General features: G+C 38.1%; 1 protein-coding gene across 3 annotated transcripts in view; it reads left to right on the forward strand.

The window, feature by feature from the left end:
- Kst (spectrin beta chain, non-erythrocytic 5 kst) overlaps positions 1-18,560 on the forward strand; it is a 62,450-nt gene that overhangs the window by 24,104 nt on the left and 19,786 nt on the right. For all 3 annotated transcript variants that reach the window (XM_076324756.1, XM_076324571.1, XM_076324673.1), the window contains exons 2-3: positions 1,906-2,156; positions 2,505-2,672. In XM_076324756.1, coding sequence (XP_076180871.1) covers positions 2,037-2,156; positions 2,505-2,672 — 288 coding nt within the window. In that variant the 5' untranslated portion in view covers positions 1,906-2,036. The remainder of the gene's footprint in view (positions 1-1,905; positions 2,157-2,504; positions 2,673-18,560) is intronic.

Below are 18,560 nucleotides of genomic sequence, written 5' to 3' on the forward strand. Positions count from 1 at the left end.
GATATCAGTATTGTTTCAATGTGTTCGACAACACACACTTTTAATTCGATTGAAAATATTTTTAATTCTTTGATCAAGCGCAAGGAAATGTCATCACTGTCGACTAACTCGAAGACCTTAATAAAAGGCAGCCTATCTATTTTTTACGATCAACTGTGTTTCGTTTACTCCAAACTCTCGTATAATTAACAACAGAAATAAAAAATGTCGTACGAAGCTAGCCGAATAAAATCCGTGACATATCGCGAGACAAGGCTCAAACGTTTACAAACGAGTTTCCAGGGCTCTGGTGGTATTCATAGAAGCAATTAATTAAAAATCGTGATTCGCTTCGTCGTCGACGCTCGTGGCCACGTTGTCTGATCGCGAGGAGATGGTATCTTCTTTACTTGTAATTTTTCTTTGGATACGCGAAGCCTGCAAAATTGAATTGTCATGCATTGGACAATGACAGGGGGGCTGGTATGTCGCAAAATGTGCCATGGGGTAAATAAGAACAAGTGCAAACGACGTTTCGTTCGAGTCGCAAACGAGTCTTCGTTGCGAGCGCGCAATGACTCGACAAGATCATTGTCCTCGGTTTATTGTCGCTATCGCTGACGCAAGACTATCGTAAATTTTTTCGTGCCTTGTAAGGGCTACTCGACGACCGAATAAGCGTGAACGCGAGCGCAAATCGCTTGTTTCGTCGCGGTGGAAAAAAGGAGCCTCGTCAGCCTGGAGATGTTCATGATTTGCGAAATCGAACAAAGTTTCCGTGAAAACTCTTAATCTTACGATAAAATTGTTGTAAAAAATACAGGACAAGTTCGATATTAATAAGAGTACTCTACACCTTAAAATTAATATTAAAATTCAAATAAACATGGGTTCGGAAACCGTTTGTTTTTTTAGTTACAATCAATTAAGATGTATTTATATTCTAAATGAAGTTAGAAATAGTTGATGGGAGAACATGTTGCTCGTTTTGCCGTGAATATATTTTCTTCGAAATATATGCAAATGTCTGTTCATTTTTAATCGAGTCACGTATGTTCGTATGTAGACTGATTCCTCTCGTTATTCTGCGCATAAAAGTATTAAGGTACGAATATCGAATAGTGGATACTTTACAAGACATAGCAGAACCTTGATAATTGCATACAAAGGAAATTGAGAACTGCAGATACTCGGTATACCCCCACTTGTTGCTCCACCTCCAGGTTCGCTCGTTGCTAAGTGACTATCCCCTTCACTTTTCAACAGAGTGCAACGATCGAAGTTTTCATACAATCACGAAGAGTGCATTTATCGAGGTTTTTACTGTGGCTGGAAATGAAACTTGTTCACGGTTGGACAAAGAAATTGGTCTCACTTTATCCACATTATTTCGAAATATCTTTTAAAGTAGCGATAAGAAAAATTGAAATAATCTCGCTATTCACTTTTGAATATCCGTACTCTGTACACGGTAGTATTTCTATACGCGAAACACCGAGAAGAATTAATCTGTTATTGCACACCTGAGAAAAGTTCATACGAAACAATATATACAATTCTAAATAATACGTAAGTTGCATCTTGCAGGTGCGTCGATGCATCTTTATTAGCTCTTTCGATGTTGCAATTCAAACGCTTATCGCTCATCGTGTACAATAAGTCCCCTGTCGGTGTTTGTTAAATATATTCGCTCGACGCACGTAAGCGTTCCACGATATAAAAAGGATTAAAAAAGAAACGTGAACGTAAAAGTTTACCAATTTTCTCTACATTCCCGTGAAAATTAACTATACACCCGGTTGCTAGAATCACTCTCTGTAGAAAGAAATTTCCGTTTCTGTTCAGGATGTTTACGTTTGGAAAATGGTATCCTCTCATCTCGTAGGATGAAATCTATTTTAACGTCGATGAAATGTTTGGTTCCAGGGGCGCAGTATGTGCCCGGTGCTGGGCTTGGCGCCGCACCCCAAAACAGGAGCTCCGTCTACGAATACATTCCGTCATTTCCACCGACAAGAGCCGACAGACACAGGGGTGGTCCTGATATACAGAAGAGAATGACTCAAAGGGAGGATGTTCTGAAGTTCGAGCAGGGCCGTATAAAGGCCCTGCAGGAGGAACGTCTGCACATACAGAAGAAAACGTTCACCAAATGGATCAACTCCTTCCTCCTGAAGGTACTAATTTTTTATCATTTTGGGATTCGCAATAAGATTCAAACATTTGGTGGTGTGCGGAATTTTCGTCCTCCTATACGTTGTACATGTTCGTGGAACGCGTATGGGCGTTCACCGCACGTGGTATATCGTCTAAAAATCTCAATAGTACTCGAAGAGTTTAGGAGTTATTATTAATGTTTGGAAGAATCTTTAAAACTTTTCTTTCTTTCCATGTATCAAATTCATGCATCCATCTATCCATTTTTTTTGTATAAAAAACTTTAGATAACTCTACTATTACTTTTCCAAAGTTTTCAGTTTATTTATTTTTTTTACGATATCTAATCAATTATTTTCGCATTGCAGGCACGTATGGAAGTGGACGACTTGTTCACGGATTTGGCTGACGGTAAGAAGCTACTGAAATTGTTGGAGATCATCTCTGGCGAACGATTGGCCAAACCCAACAATGGTCGCATGCGAGTGCATAAGATCGAAAATGTGAATAAGTCTCTGGCGTTTTTACACACCAAGGTAAGATCACATAATTATTACTTTTTTTTTTTTTAATTAACTTTATTTTTTCCACGTACAATGCCTGTTCACAATCATAAAGAAGAATGTATCTTCGATATAGTGGAACGGAAGATTAAATTGCGAAGCAAATTTCTCGCGAAAAGGTTAGAAATTCTTGTTCGGTTTCGTTCATTATGTCGATGAATCTAATTGTTAGCCAAAGACAACGTAGAAAATAATTCTCACGCTTTCACGATTGTCTCGACGTTATTTCCAACTACGAGATTATGTAAGGCATGTGTTATGCAAGCAAAAACAGAAATTTTTTCCGGGTAGAGATTTTTCCCTAACGGAGACATTAATAAATGTTTATTAGTCGACATAGAATTTGCGTGTGATCGATTATTTGTAACACTTCCTTCGTTTCCGCGATCTTAGTCGAGTGGTCGTCGTTAGACTTCTGAACAAGCACATATATTATAGAAAAAAATATTTGCTAGCTAGATACAATTTGTAAAAAAATCTTCTGACCAATTTTCTAAAAGCTCTTTAAGATTCTCTTTAGTAAATTAAATGGAAAACGATAAATGATTCTTCAGGGATTTTTACACTGATTTATTTAACATCTTTATTATGTAAGCATAAAGGTATAATTACACGAATAAAACATAATCAATAGAAATATATAAGTGCACAAGAAATAGCTGAAATTTCTATTATCAAAACTTAATACGAAGGGTGTAAAACGTAACTCATAGATACAAACTTTGTACACTGATAGAACTTACTGAAAAAAAATCAAACAGTCTTAATAAATACATATCCGAAAATTCGTTGTTCCAGAGGTATAGATTTTATTTTTCATTTGTAAAGTGCCATTAACGATTTTGAAAAATCTTGAAAACAAAAGTTTCGTCGTAAAGTGTTCACTTGATAAAACCACTCAAAGTATCCGTAAACACATTTTTTCTTCCCGACTGAGATAATTAGGAAGCCTGTTTCAAGTGGGACACCCTGTAGTCCCGAGACGTCCTACGTGGATGCGGAACTTGCTACGAAGCCCCGCAAGCGTAAAGTCCTCGTGAATGGCCTCTGTGCCTCGTAGCTTATGACATAATAGTTTTATGTACGATGCACACGCGCACTATAATACACTTACGCGGTCATGCGCAAGACGGGCCTGAAACCAGACAGAGGGAATACATTATCGGTCAAAAGCATAATAACGTTCATAATTCGTGTCTATCGTCGAGACATTCCATAATACGCGGAACAACGGTTGACGAATGATTCTGCAGCAAAAATTGAATCGAAAACGTGGAATAAAATTTTCTCGTACGAGGCTTCATTTTTGAGAAAATTGATTTCGAAATTCACGTATCACGAGGGAGCGCGTACCGCCCCCGGTACGTTCTGGCTCGATTATCTCCATAATTAGAGGTCGCAGTAAAAAATGTTATATCTTCTTTTTCATATATTTTTTCACGTTCTAAGAGATAGCGCGAAACTTTTGATGGTTAATGTAGAAACTTCAGCGGAACACAAGGCAAGTAGGCAGAGCATTGACCAGCCGGCAGCGTATCAACGCCTTCTTCTCTCTTCTGCGTTCGATTTGGCGGAGAGAGATCATCGTCATTGGATTCTCCTGTTACCGGAAGCGACAACGACGCGTGTCGTATTTTCTCTCTCACGGTCTCACGTGTTCCAGATTGGGACGCGTTCAGACAGTCAGGAACTCGTTTTTCTCTTGCCTCGCTCTTGAATAGGGTTCGCGAGAAATTCCTGAAATTAAGGAACTTGTCGTCATAAATGTCGCCTTGAATCCGTTTTTGGTCAATCTCACGGCGCAGAAGGTTTTACATATATTCTAATTTATTCTAATTAAGTAACAATTTTAATTTCTGTGAAAGAGAATTTTATTTCCGCAAAATGTGATGGAATGTTCAGGAGGAGTTAGAGATGTCTTCGTTCACGCTCGACTGTTTCAGTCAAATATAATCTTACAAGAGAGGAAATCATTTCTCGGACAAAACTTCATAAACAGTAATTCCGTACAATTATAAAAAACATCTATCAATACTTGTAATGCTAAAATTTGAAAGCTCAGCACCGCCCCTCCCCCCTGTGCGGAAATCTTCTATTACATTTGTTAAGCGTATTCGCTGAACGCCTATGGGCGTCCATCGAACACACCGCATTGTTTAATGACCCTCGTAAGTATCCGCAGCTCTCACGGTGTCAATAGTGATGTTCCAGATCCAACATGTTCCAAGTCACAGAGTACTATTCTGAGACGCAATCGTAAAAGCATTTGAACATTCGTAGAAGAAAATCAGAGAAGAGAAACACCAGACGACATTTCAATCGCAACGGAATACTTTCATGTCCCCTCGAGTACTTTCGCGATTCATTCGTGGATTTTCCCTTGACTTTCTAAGACGAGCACGCGGACGAAAAATCGTTGGAACGCTCGCGGAATGTTCGCAGCGGCCTGGAATCACCTTCCAGAAATAACTCTGTGTCCTTTCGAGGCATCCAGGTGGGAGGTGAGACCGTCATCGAAAAGACGACGCGAACACGCGATAAGGCACGTTGATCGATTCCCGTAACGTTTAATCGCATGCCGAATTCAGACGCACGTTTGGGCGTGGCTGGCCGAAGTACTTAAGTATCATCGCCTCTTAAGTTTCGACAGCGATCGACAAAGACCTACTATCTGCGGAGCACGATGAAGCCGTTATTTATGTTTATCGCGGATCAATGTTGGTTTTTCGGGGTGGACGTATTTGAAGCACGCGGGGAATTATGAACTCGAGAAGTGCTGGGTCAGGATTTGTGGGCCTTGAGAGCCTTAGACGTTATATCTCTTAAGTCGAAGGAAGTGGATAAGTTAAGGATAAGGTTCTGGCTAAGGATGCGCAAGTTTCACTTATGCGATGAGAGTATAAAGGATAGAGACAAGTAGGGAATACTTTGATGTGGAATATTTGTTTAGACCTTTGGTTTAGTAGCTACAAGTAGGTGTAGAAGTTAGAGTTTTTAGAGACTTTAGTTTTTGAGAATATTGAATGATTGGATCAGTCAAACATAAGGAAATAGACGCTTCCTTTTATTTATTTTTAGAAACTATACAGAATATATAGTGACGGAAGGTAGTTTCACGTAGGATGGTTTTATAGTCTTGTATAATCTTGAAGTTGGACTTCTTGGGATGTTTACTTAAATGCTGGAAGCATTGGGAGGTTAAGTTTGCCAAATCTGAGAAAATAGGTTTGTTTCACGACAACAAAATTTCAATCTCAGTGGGCAGGGTCGTCAGTAACAACGAATAATTTAATATTTTGATGACCGAGTCACAATTTGAATTTTTGACATAAGTGTTTGATTTTTACACAAAATCTTGAAGGCCTTAGTTTTCGAACTATTACTCGAAACAGGAAGACATTACGTACATTAATTTGTTCTATTTATACCAGTGTGCTAGAAAAAAAGATTTCTAGGAAAATATCTGTCATCGTTGATGATCGTGATTAATCGTTCAAATATTTATTCTCGCATGGAAAATTATTCATGGAAAAGACACGTTCCGCGTGCCGTTTGTTGATACGTCGTCGTGCTATTTGATCCCAGGCAGCGGCGTTACGTAAAACATCATGCTAATCGTGCACAAAAAATATAAAATAGAACGTGATCTTACGTAGGATTAAACCAATTTACTTTCAACGGTAATCATTCGCCGAAGTCTGTTTATAACTAATAAAAGAGATTCTTTAAGCCTTTAAAAAAACATACCTCAACTTTTAAGCGAAATTTTGACAATTGAAATATTATTATGCTAGAAGTGGAAATTATACTCCTTATTGTTACTGTGAGTTTTATTCTGGTACACGTCATCGTTTTCCCACCGGTATGTTAATTCATGGCTGTCATCGCTCTTTATATCCTCGACTGGAATAATAATATTATTTAGTCATCCATTGCTCGAGTAAGGTTTACAATTTATAACAATTTATCAACGAGGATGTTGATAGAGTAGGTCATCCTTCAATGGCTTTGAGCGACTGAAATATTTGGCGACAACATTTTAACATTGGAATAATTCTTCACAAAATACAATGGATTCTAAACAATTCATTTAATTATTACGGGTGTTCATTTGGATTTAAGCTAAGATCTTGAACATAATCATGAATCTTTGGATAATTGAACTGTAGTATTTTTGGTGCCAACGTGTTATAATTCCCCAAATAAAATCTGTAGACTTTATTCGATGTTACATAAACTGCTTAGGAATCTGTAAATTAAAAAATCATCGCGCATAATAAATTCAATTTTTTGTTTTTAATAATTACAATTTTTTGTTTGTTTGGGAATTGAATTCTATAAAACCTGAATGTTAAAGTTCAGTAACAGACTTATTGTTAGTATAGACTTTATAGAAACCTTTCAAGCAAGAGATTGTTTCAATAAAAATCTATGTATTCGATTAAAATTTTTTGTTTGTTGTTTGGGAATTAAACTCTATAAAATCTGAGTGTTAAAGTTCAGTAACAGACATATTGTTAGTATAGATTTTATAGAAACTTTCAAGCAAGAGATTGTTGCAATCAAAGTGGATGTATTCAAAGGACAACCTGGGTTATTTCGATCGGATCTGAACCTTCGAGGGTTTAAAGTTTGGTTGGCTTTTGCCAGGGGCTGTTCCCATACCCGAAAGAATTCGACTCTAAAGTAATTAGGGAGGTATCCGCCGGAGGTTCTGCGAAAGCATAGTCCCTTACAACTTGAAGAAGCCACACGTACGAGGGAACCGAATATTTATCTGTACTCGACGCTCATATGACGGATAAAATGCGAAAGAAAGCAAAATTATTATATTTTTGTTCGTATAATTATTTTTCATAGTATTAATCTTTTATAAAATTTTATAAAATCTTTCCATAAATAATCCCAATCTATTTATAGAGTCAAAATATTCTAGATGAAGATTGTTCTGTCTTAATCTTTTCAAGGAGGAATTATTCTGTTTCAAAGAAACAAATTGTCATGACATCTATCAGTTTTCAAAGTAATTTACTGAGTCACAAAACTGTATAGAAGCAAACAAATAGTGAAAGAAAATTGAATCTTAAAATCATTGTGGAATTTAATTCTGAATATTTATTCGCAATTTTAGCGATTATATTCGTGTTGCAATATTTTAAATAAGTGAAAAATTTTGCGTACGAGCACGTAGGTACGTAATATGTGTATCTCTAAAGAAGTTAAGTGTAGAATCGTATTGAAATAGAATATTTTCGTTTGCGAAATACTGAGAGCAAAGATCGAAATCGTCCACACTTCGATTCCATCGAAAGTTGAATAGTTTCGCTCGACGGTCTTTGTATTCACGATTGAGAACGAGACACCGATGAAGAGGAAAGATCGAGAGATTTAGGGTTAGCTGAACGCAGAGGGAAACATCGAAGGTCAACGAAAGGGAGAAATAAAAGAACACCAGTGAAAGGTAGAACAAAGACGCCAGAATGAAATAAAAATCACGCGAGAGTAGACGAAAACCGTAGGATCGAATAGAAGCAAAAGAAGAAGAGATGCGGCCAGAGAAAAAAGAAAGTGAAGAAACTGCGCAGCAAAGGTAGAACAAAGATGGCGGTTACGCGGTGAAAAAGGAAACGAAAGAGGGATCGAGGAATCTGTAACAGGTTGAGAAAAGTTGAGACGATTGAACAGTTTGTATCGCCAGGTTTTTATCTGAATTGTCTGAACTGAAATTAAAAAAATAACATAATCCAGCCATAACCAGAGTTCCCATCTCTTTGATTTTTCAAACAAATCTTGGGGCTTTAGTTTTCCTAGGAATATCTATGGATTTGTATAAAAAATGAAGGAATAAAATATTATTATGATTTGTTTTAACAATGGATTCTGTTTAAACATCTTGAGAATATATAAAAAAATGGCATTTATCTGACAATGGATGCATTAGTTTACGAGGCATTTTTAATTAGTCTTTTAAAATATCTCTTCTCGTGGAGAAATTTCAAAAATTTTAATTTTAAGCACAATTTCTACATTGTTTTTTCAGAAACGTAGATAAAATCACTTATAACGAAAAAATGAGAATGTTCTATAACTTAAGGTTGATACATATCCAGCAAAATGCAAATGGTGTTCACAAACTTTTACAATCAAATATGATGGAAAAAAAGGAATAGATACTCATTTTAGTAGTAAAAAATATAAAAAAATCTTTTCGGACGTTATAATAAAATCGTTTATTAACCAATTTTTATGCCAGTTTTGACCAGTACTGATTTCAAAGTTGCATTAGATGAAATTGCTGGACTTTGTTCTGGAATTAACTGTCATCACAGCTACCTTGGCAACGAATGGAGATTAGATTGATTTCATTGTGACAGAACAAAAACCCAATTTATCGGAGAAAATGTTTCATGCTCAAAGTCTATTGAATTCGTAATAAAACATATTAAAGTATTGCCATTTTCTATTAGCATTGATGCTAGTAATAAAGGCAGTGAAGAAATTTGTTCTATTATAGTGAGATATTTTAACAAAAACACGAAGAATAGAAAGTAAAATTTTATGCTTCCATGAAGATGCAAACAAAAGTTATTCTTGATAATATTAAATTGCTATTTGAAAAACATAGTCTCGATACAACAAAGTTTGTACGGAACAAATAATATATCCCTTACTTATGGAAAGCATATTTCCTTATGTAAAAAATTAAAACAATGTATGATATCATACCTTATAAACAACTGAATATTGTAAATTTATTAAAAATTGAAAAAACTCTAAAAATTTCAATAAATCGCCATTTATTATTTGATGAAATATAATTGGTCAACAAAATATTAACAAAGATCGAAATTGAAAACGACATAGTAAAAAAAAATAAGTTCGAATTTTCATTATTAAAGGCATATTTGTGGAGCTACAAAAGAAAAAAATCGAAGGAGTTATCTCGATACTAAAAAATGTATATTTTTGTAATGAATATAATTAATTTTTTTATATATAGAAATATTTTGTTAATATGAATTTGATTGCTGTTTCATTCTCCGAATAGGAGCAATTCATGACACTCTGTATTTTACGTTATGATAAGGTGCCAACGCTGCACTTAATCTAGACCTAACCCAAATCGGGGATTTATTTTAATAAAATTAACAGTCAACTATCTCAGACCTAACCAGATTCAACATAGAATTATTGGAATAAAATTATTTTAAAACATTCACTCGAATAATAAATTATCTCCTTATTCATTCGCGATTTGCAAATAATTGTTAGCTTATTCCATAAAGTAAATGATAAAAATAGAAAAGTATTTGCACATAATTTATATAATAATTCGTGATTTAAAACAAGAAATTACACTGTGCACGTTATTTTTAAACTATAAGTGACAAAGTATTCGAAATAATTATCAAAATAGAAAATAATTAATAAGATTTACGCAACATTACATTGTAAATCTAGCCTTGACCTTAATCCAACTTCAAACCATTTGCTAATACAACTGCAGAATAAATCCGTGAAGCATCGTGTCTTTCCCAGTTCGGTTTATAAGTCGATACTTAACTTGAGTATTCGCCACTACGTTTCTCTACATTCGTGCTGTATTAATCACAAAATTGCCGCCAGTGGCTTTCGCCACGACTTCAATGTTTCAACTAAGTGTCGTCGTGGACGGTTCATCAGTCACGAAACCGTTCACAGTGGGTTAACTGCTTCACAATCTACTCATTGCTGCAACGTCTTCAAAAACTGGGATGCGCACGAGTGCGCGTATAACAATGAGCCAAGGGAATCAGCGCGCTCCAAGAGAACGACGAAAGATGAAGTCAACAGCGGATGGACTGAACGAGAGAAAGGATTCGGAGTCGAAGAATACAATGACAAAGACCACGTGGAAGGAGGCGAAGGCGAGATAAATCTCTGAAAGAAGGACAGAATGGAAGCAGGATCAAAGAAATAGAGAGAGGGGAATGAAAGGTCAGCGACCGAGGCAAAACTTGCTAGACCGTGAGTCCCGCAGATGTGAAATGAAACCAGACGGCACACACGTTGCCCGTGTGCAGATCATGTTAGACGCCGCTCTTCGGGCGATATTGCCCAAAGAACTGCTCATTGAGTCCAGTACATGCCTTGGACCGACGTCTCTGCTTTGGGACGACGAGGACGTTGTTCTTGTTTCTGCATCTTTCCGTTGAGTCGTATTTCCATTGATTTTCGATTGTGACAGTAATGGAGTTACGATGTATCGATCGACCAGGTGATTTAACGTCCGAGTATGTGAAACCGTAATCTGTGGGAATCGTTAGTAGCAAACATAGCGAATATCCTTGATGTCTACAGTTATTAACTGACCGTACATACGGATATGCGAGAACGGAGTTTTTCCCAACGAATACAATGATAAAGAATAAATTCAATGACACAGCGAATAGATATAAATAATAAACTTCGTAATTTAATGTAAATATAGGAAAATTAAAAATTTCAATCTGGTAAGATTTATTTCGTGTATTTACCGGTACATTTGGAGATAGGTGCGTATAGATTATATAAGAGTAATAGTATTCAGATATTATCTTAAAATAAAAGATTGCTAAAATTGATAGCGAACACGGTTGGGCGTTCTTTATATTGAGTTTTAAAATAACGTTGGGAGTTGTAACGTGCAAAAAAGTAACGTGTCGGAGGAATGAAAGTTTGCAGGTTACGACATAATCTTAACCGAGAAAAATTACAAAAATTTGTTTATAGTATGTTACTTACCTGGGTAGCCAAGTCTCGGACACTTAACGGGTTAAACAAAAAGTTTCGGTGAAAGTGCACGCCAGAACGGTGTGACTTGCATTTCTTAATAATTATTGTGAAAGGAACCGGAACGCGCGGAATTGGAGTGGTTACGTTTCAGATTATTTGTCAAGAAAGAAAAATTCTAGATACTGATAACCCTTACATTTTTACTACCAGATGATAAAGTAAGAATTATTGAGCAAGGAATTAGGGCAGGCGCGGATCCCTTATCAGTTTGCAAATTAATGTCACACTGTGGCTGCGAATAATTTTGATAAGAACGTGGTACAAAGATCAGAACAATGTGTTCCACGCTACTAACGATTGTCAGGAGCAATTGTAATAATTACAGGGGATAATTTTCTGTAATGGCGCAACAATTTTTAAGTTAGATTCTTATGCAATTAATGCACGCTAAACAAAGGTAAAATTATATATTAGAAATGATCTGTTAGAAAACAATTGCTTCTGGTTTTCTAATAGATTACAATTTTATCTTGATACATTATAACGAATACTTAACATAAAAGTGTTTGTATGTTGCAAATTGTGGTTAGAAAATGTTTCGTATCTTCGCTACTAGGTGGCGACCGATAAGATCGATTTCGCGCTAATAAATTTCACTGGAGGGTTCTACAAGAAGAAAAGCAGTCATGCAGCCGATAATCTAAAAATAAATATCGTAATTGAGGTAGGTTGGAAGTCGGGTTTTCTTTAAATTCAACTTAATTCAATGTTCTTGTCCAGGGTTCGAGTATGTGCAGTTTACAATGATTCTATATATTATCTTCTTGCTGTATAGAAGGCTTTTCTATCAACCTTGTGCTCTATAACCATACACGGTGTGCCTTGTTATAAAACGTGTTTGATAGCTACATTCCACGGATTGTTCTAAGTTACTTAGATACTGGAACGCACGCTGGGAACAAAAGGAATACAAATTCTTGAGTCTGTGAAACGCGTCGCGAAGATTAGAATTCGTTATACAGGAAATTTGCTCGCGTCGTTACATTTATCGAATGAATAATTTACGCGTAAAGGTGACAATGTTAAATGTAAAAATGTTTGGGAAATTTGACGAGAAAAAATTACTTATTGTACAAGTTGGCTTGTAATATTCGTCAAAAAGTGCTCGTCCTCGCCGAAGAGGAAAGATGAAGCAATAAGTTGTTGGCTGAAGTTAATTATGTTCGTGAGATAAGTTTCACGTTTAGTAGCTCGTTAACGTTTCATAACGTTTGAATTTCTCGTATCTTATGTGTTGCACGCAATAAAGTTCTTTTATTGATGTTTCGTTGCCATGATACCAAGCCACGTATACAGGCTCAATTTATTTTCTAGCGTTATGATACTTTGTCATTGAAGTCGATAAGAGAAACATTCTCGTTTAGATGTAACGTATTTCATACGTGGAACCGAAAAATACATATATCTTCATTAACCCGGAGGGCAATGTAATTCTCGATAATTAATCTAAATTCATATTGATGAGTAATGTCAAGTTTGTTATTATATAAAATTATGAAGACTTTGTTACCTTAAAACAATTTTTCGATACTTAAATTATGTAGATTTAGGAAAGTCTGGAGTCTACGGATACAAAGGTTTAATTTGTCATTAGTAATCATCTTCCTGGATAATCAGAGGTGGGAAAATTACAGTTCTATTCCAAAATGCCTTCGTGCTGGTTATATTAAGTTTTATTGTGACAGGCAAAGAATCTTGATCGTATAATACAGGTTTTATTTTATTACGTCATAAAAGTTTTATTACGTGAGATAATGAAGGTCCTACTTGATTACGTAGTAAAGATTTTATTAGGTTACATTATAAAGGTTCTATTAGGTCAGACAATTAAGGTTCTACTGGGTTAGGAAAAGGTTAGCAATAGGCTAGGTAATCGCGGTTGTGGTCGGTCACATCAGGAAGCTTCTACCAAATGAACTGATAAAGATTCTATTTGTTTAGATAAATAAAATTTTACTCTATCCAGCAATACAGATACTATTTGCTTAGATAAGTAAAATTTTACTCTATCCAGCAATAGAGATTCTATTTGGTATACAACCAAATATCAAAGATTTCACTAGACCGGATAATAAAACTTCTGCTAGGTTAGATAGTTAGGAAACACATATGCTATGCACAACAAACGACAGACTTGTCGCAGAAACTACATCAAGTACATCGATAAATCATAGTATCGTCCAAACGTCTATTTCTTCAGAGCTAATCCATTTGGTAGCTTGAACTTCTAAGAAAATTACAGAATATCCTCTATCCCGATGATGACAGGCATGACGCCATCAAACACATGGAAATGTAACTTGGAATGCCTAACTGTTCACAGCCAGTGCACCGATATTTCCATGTGCAGTGTGTTAAGAACATGCTTCGAGGTTTCTTAACCCAATAAAGAATCGTTAATTCAGACAGTAGAAATTTTACCGCACCGTGTTTCTCCTGGCAACAAACCCAACATCATCGATCACAATTCAAGATTCATCCAGTCCTTGTTTCCTTTTTTTTTTTTTTCACTCGTACGATTACCTTTCAGACACACGAACGTTCGAAAAGAGGTAAGAAACGGGGCCCAAGTCTCGCGCCTCTCCGCTAACAGAGGCAACGGAGTATCTACAACAGTCGAGAAACGTTTCTCGCGATGTCGGGAAGGGGTCTGCCCAATTTGTTGGTCCAATTGTTCCCCGAGAAAAAGAAGACGATAAGAGAGCGGTCCTCGGTGCCTAATCGCGGATCTCGAAGGGACAGGCGTCCCGCTCGAGCGGCTCAGGCTTAACGGTAAAGCGAATAAGGCGAGAATCACAGAGACGCGGCTCTCGCACCATTCCTTAAACGATGACGAAACGCCGGGAATCTTGGCGCGCGTTTACCCGCCCGTGCACACGGTCACGATCAGGAACGTCCTTTTGGAGTTGTCATTCGCGTGCCTGCGATCCACATTCCGCAGTTCTGCCAAGAATGCGCATTGCCGGTTGTAAACGATGCCGTAGGAAAACCGCTACGCGGCCCGAGTTAAAGAGACTGAAAGAGAGAGGAAGGAGGCGCAGCTGCGGATGAAAATTGCCGCCAGTTCGCGGATTTCATGTCCCACCGACACGCTCGCCGGTTCATCCTCGACCGTTTATTTTCGTTTCGATCCTGCTGATTTCTGTGCTTCGAACGGACCCGAGGGGTACAGGTGGGGCCCATTGAATTTGAGATATTGCCTTAACAGATCGTTGGTACTCCATCTTAGCCGAGTCGTCGTGCCGCGAAACGTTTAATCGTTCGTGAACCAAGGATCGAAGTAGACCGGTAGTCTGACAAATTAAACGTGGGTCTAGCGGCGCAAGGGACGTGTCTCTGAGACGCAACAGAGTCACAACTGTTCGAACTCGACAGTTCGCGGGGATGAGAGATTTCTTGTCAGCTTTTCATAAACTGGGTCTCAGGAACTAGGTGACCCTTTTTTGTTACTATCTAAAGTGCAACAACCTTACCATCTGAAGATGATGCGAGACACCATTGGGATATAATGTTTCTTACTGTTACTTTAACGGTTCAAGATTGTCGAAATCTTAACGTTCAAGATTATCGAAATCTTAACGTTTAAGATTGTCGAAATCCTAACGTTCAAAATTATCGAAATCTTAACGTTCAAGATTATCGAAATCTTAACGTCCAAGTAGATTGTCTAAATCCCGATCGATTGTCATATTCTTTGTTAGTTTTCGCATCAAAAGGACCCGATGGATTGACGTTAAAATATTACACCCTTTTGTCGAAGTTTCAACGAGATTGACACGTGCTACGGGCCACCGTTAATTGTAAATTATCCGTTGAACAATAGTATCGTCGGTCGATCCGTTCGTCTTTGCTTGCTCGGCGGTTACATTGTAGCAGCACGAGGTAGTTAACGCTGGGAGAAATGAACACTGGCAGCCGAGTATAACTCGCCAATCCAGTGAATGTTGAACGTAGGAGTCGCATTCCACGCTAAATGTATTAAGAATGCTATCCCCCGTTCCATTGGTTTCGCGGAGCCGGTACACCATGGACCACTGGTGTTATGGCAACCCCGATGGAATTAATTTCCGCGAACGTTTCCATTAACCAACTGCAATTCGTGGCAAACCACGCCGATGCGTGTCCAGGTGTTAGAAAGTTAGAATGTCCGAAGGAGGATAAGAGACTGCAGCTACTCAGTTTGCGGAATTGAATTTTATTAAAAGGTGCACGGTTGCTGAAAGTTTATCGAATTTATTACTCAAGATAGATTCACTGGACCCTAGGTCAATGGAGAAAACCTTTTAAATATTTAGAGGAAAGTTCTTGTTCATCGATGGGCTCGTGAATCCAGAGAACAGACTTAGGACATTCGATCCAGATTCGATACAAGTCTGATCGAAATCTCGGAGACCAAATAGTTTTAACTAACAAAGTATTATCATAGTTATCAGTGCCAGGATTTCGTAGCTACGCAATTGTTAATATTCAATGTCCTTGGAATTAGATCGAGTAATCTCGATTTAACGCAAGCTCAGAAGACGAATCGCAGAGCTTTCAATAAATACGTTATGACCAGCTTTTGTATCGTTATAATTTTATTGCACGTATTTTCTTCGGCGATCTTGATACGTTCCAAACGTCACGTGCCTGATTCGTACGGAGATATATTTATTCGCAATCGAAAATAAGCTACTCTGTATCCAAAACAGGTCTTCATCGATGCAACGATAACGGTGAATGCAATTAAGCGAGATGACTGAATGGATGATTTGATAGGTATTACGAGACGATATATTTAAGGACATCGATTTACTTAAGTAGGTTACTGGAAACAACCTGTTCAGCAAGAAAATAGTGCATAAAGTCGTTGGAAGATCCTTGGACGGATTAATTGATCGACGTGTTTCCTTTTAACTTACCGAGGTTTTATTCTACTTTATCCGAGTGAAATGGTAAGAAACCCGTTAATTGATTTACGATGTCGGAGATGGTGGTATGTCTCAGTTCTTTCAGAAACGGTGCAATGCACGCGCTAGTGGACATTCAACTGTTAAGAAATAATCGAGAAAATTCTTTAGAAATTGATGCGCAATCCTAAAAAATAAGATAGCTGGAACGGAATCCTAGCGATCTGCTCGATGTGAAATTAAAATTGCTGAAATATCGAACGTTTATTCGAAGCAAGAATGATACAATAGAACGGAAACGATATGCTGTACAAAGACCCTAGGGCAATTCGTCCTAAGTGTGTACTTTACCATCCCTTTGGTAGTATTATTATTAACGCGGTGTTGATACCATACCAGAGCCTCTTGACCTACATCCTGTATATCCTCTACTGATCCGTACATCCTGCAACCATTAAACCCAGGTACGATCGAGGGTACGTGACTAAACATGGGAATATTTAACCGCAGAACAGGCACAGACATTCTCACGCACCTCGCAATGAAAAATGACCGGTCTCGTAAATCAGAAATACCAAAAGGTAGAATCAGAGGATCATTCGGGTCAGCGTGTTCCCTGAAATCCGGGGACATTAGAGTTCAGAGATCATCTCGTCGGAGAGTATCGCCTCGAACGCTAAGAATCCTCTTATTCCTACAGAGGAGTCCTAAGAGGTAACCCCAGGCTACGCACACTCCTAAACATCTCGTTAGAGTATCCCTAATGTAACCGAACCCCTAGTCACCGAGAACACCCATTGGACGTCGTTCTCGTTAATTTCATCACGTAGCAAAAAGACTACACTTTGGCGCTGGCCGAGAAGCTCTCGAGCCGATGTGCCGTAGCCTGCAACAAAAAGCAATCGGTGAGGAACGGGTACCGGTTATTTAACGCCGTTGCCTTTATGCCACTTATTGGCCGGCCGTCTTGTTGCACGAGTTTTAACTGTACCCCACCCTCCGGCCGATGTAACAGTACCGTATTCTCGTCTTACTATGCAGCCCGTGGCTCATTCATTATTCATACGCCGCTGATACACGGTTTATAACGTGAGCGTATGCAGTTCTGTCCACTGAAAATTCGAAGGTTGATCCGTTGCTGGTTTAACGGATTGCTGCTCGGTGTACACTGGACGAAACCGAGTTCGATGGGATCGCGGGGCAGTAAAGATAATCGGCGGACTGAGCTCGCCAAATGACTTTTTAAACGACTTCTTTGGCCGGCGAGTTCGATCGAGTCCCTGAATCGATACCACTAACAGTCTGCACCCAGGATAGGGGAGATTTCACGTGCAGAGTGAAACTTCAAAAATGATACTTGACTGTTGCGAAGTTCGGTACTCGAGCTGTTTAGAATTGTCCAAATCGTGGTTCTCTGATTTTAAATTAGGAACAATTGTATCGATGTGTTTCACACACGCAGTACACCGGTTACGACTTGTTTATCGTGAGAAGAACAACAGTGATTTAGAGTCAGGGATGACTCAGGTTCGGTCCAGGATGAATCGATACCACTAACAGTCTGCACCCAGGATAGGGGAGATTTCACGTGCAGAGGGAAATTTAAAAAATGATACTTGACTGTTGCGAAGTTCGGTACTCGAGCTGTCTGGAATTGCCCGAATCATGGTTCTCTGATTTTAAATTAGAAACAATTGTATCGATGTGTTTCACACACGCAGTACACCGGTTACGACTTGTGTATCGTGAGAAGAACAACAGTGATTTAGAGTCGGGAATGACTTTTGTACAGGTTTGGTCCAGAATGTAGATTATAGAATGTTTTGAAGTATACCTTTCTAGGAATGTGTTGAGTCTTGTACACTTCGAGTGTAGTTTCAGTCATTTCTACGAGCACCTGTTCAAAGTTGAAGGGACAAATTTTGTTCAGGTTAGGTCTTTGAGAGAATCGATTGCCCGCAATAGGAAGCTAGAGGTTTACCCTGCAGAATTGTCCCGTCTGGCAGACACGATCGGTGCAGTTGACGCGTTAGAATCGTAACTAATCCTGATCCGAGCGCGTCATTTAGTCATCTTCCTATCGCTTCTCTCCCCGTTAAATGTTCACGACGGTTGCCCTTCGCGTTTTAATGATACATTATCGGTTAAAAATGATAAA

This window comes from Ptiloglossa arizonensis, chromosome 1 (genome assembly GCF_051014685.1).
Source record: "Ptiloglossa arizonensis isolate GNS036 chromosome 1, iyPtiAriz1_principal, whole genome shotgun sequence".
Lineage (NCBI taxonomy): Eukaryota > Metazoa > Arthropoda > Insecta > Hymenoptera > Colletidae > Ptiloglossa > Ptiloglossa arizonensis.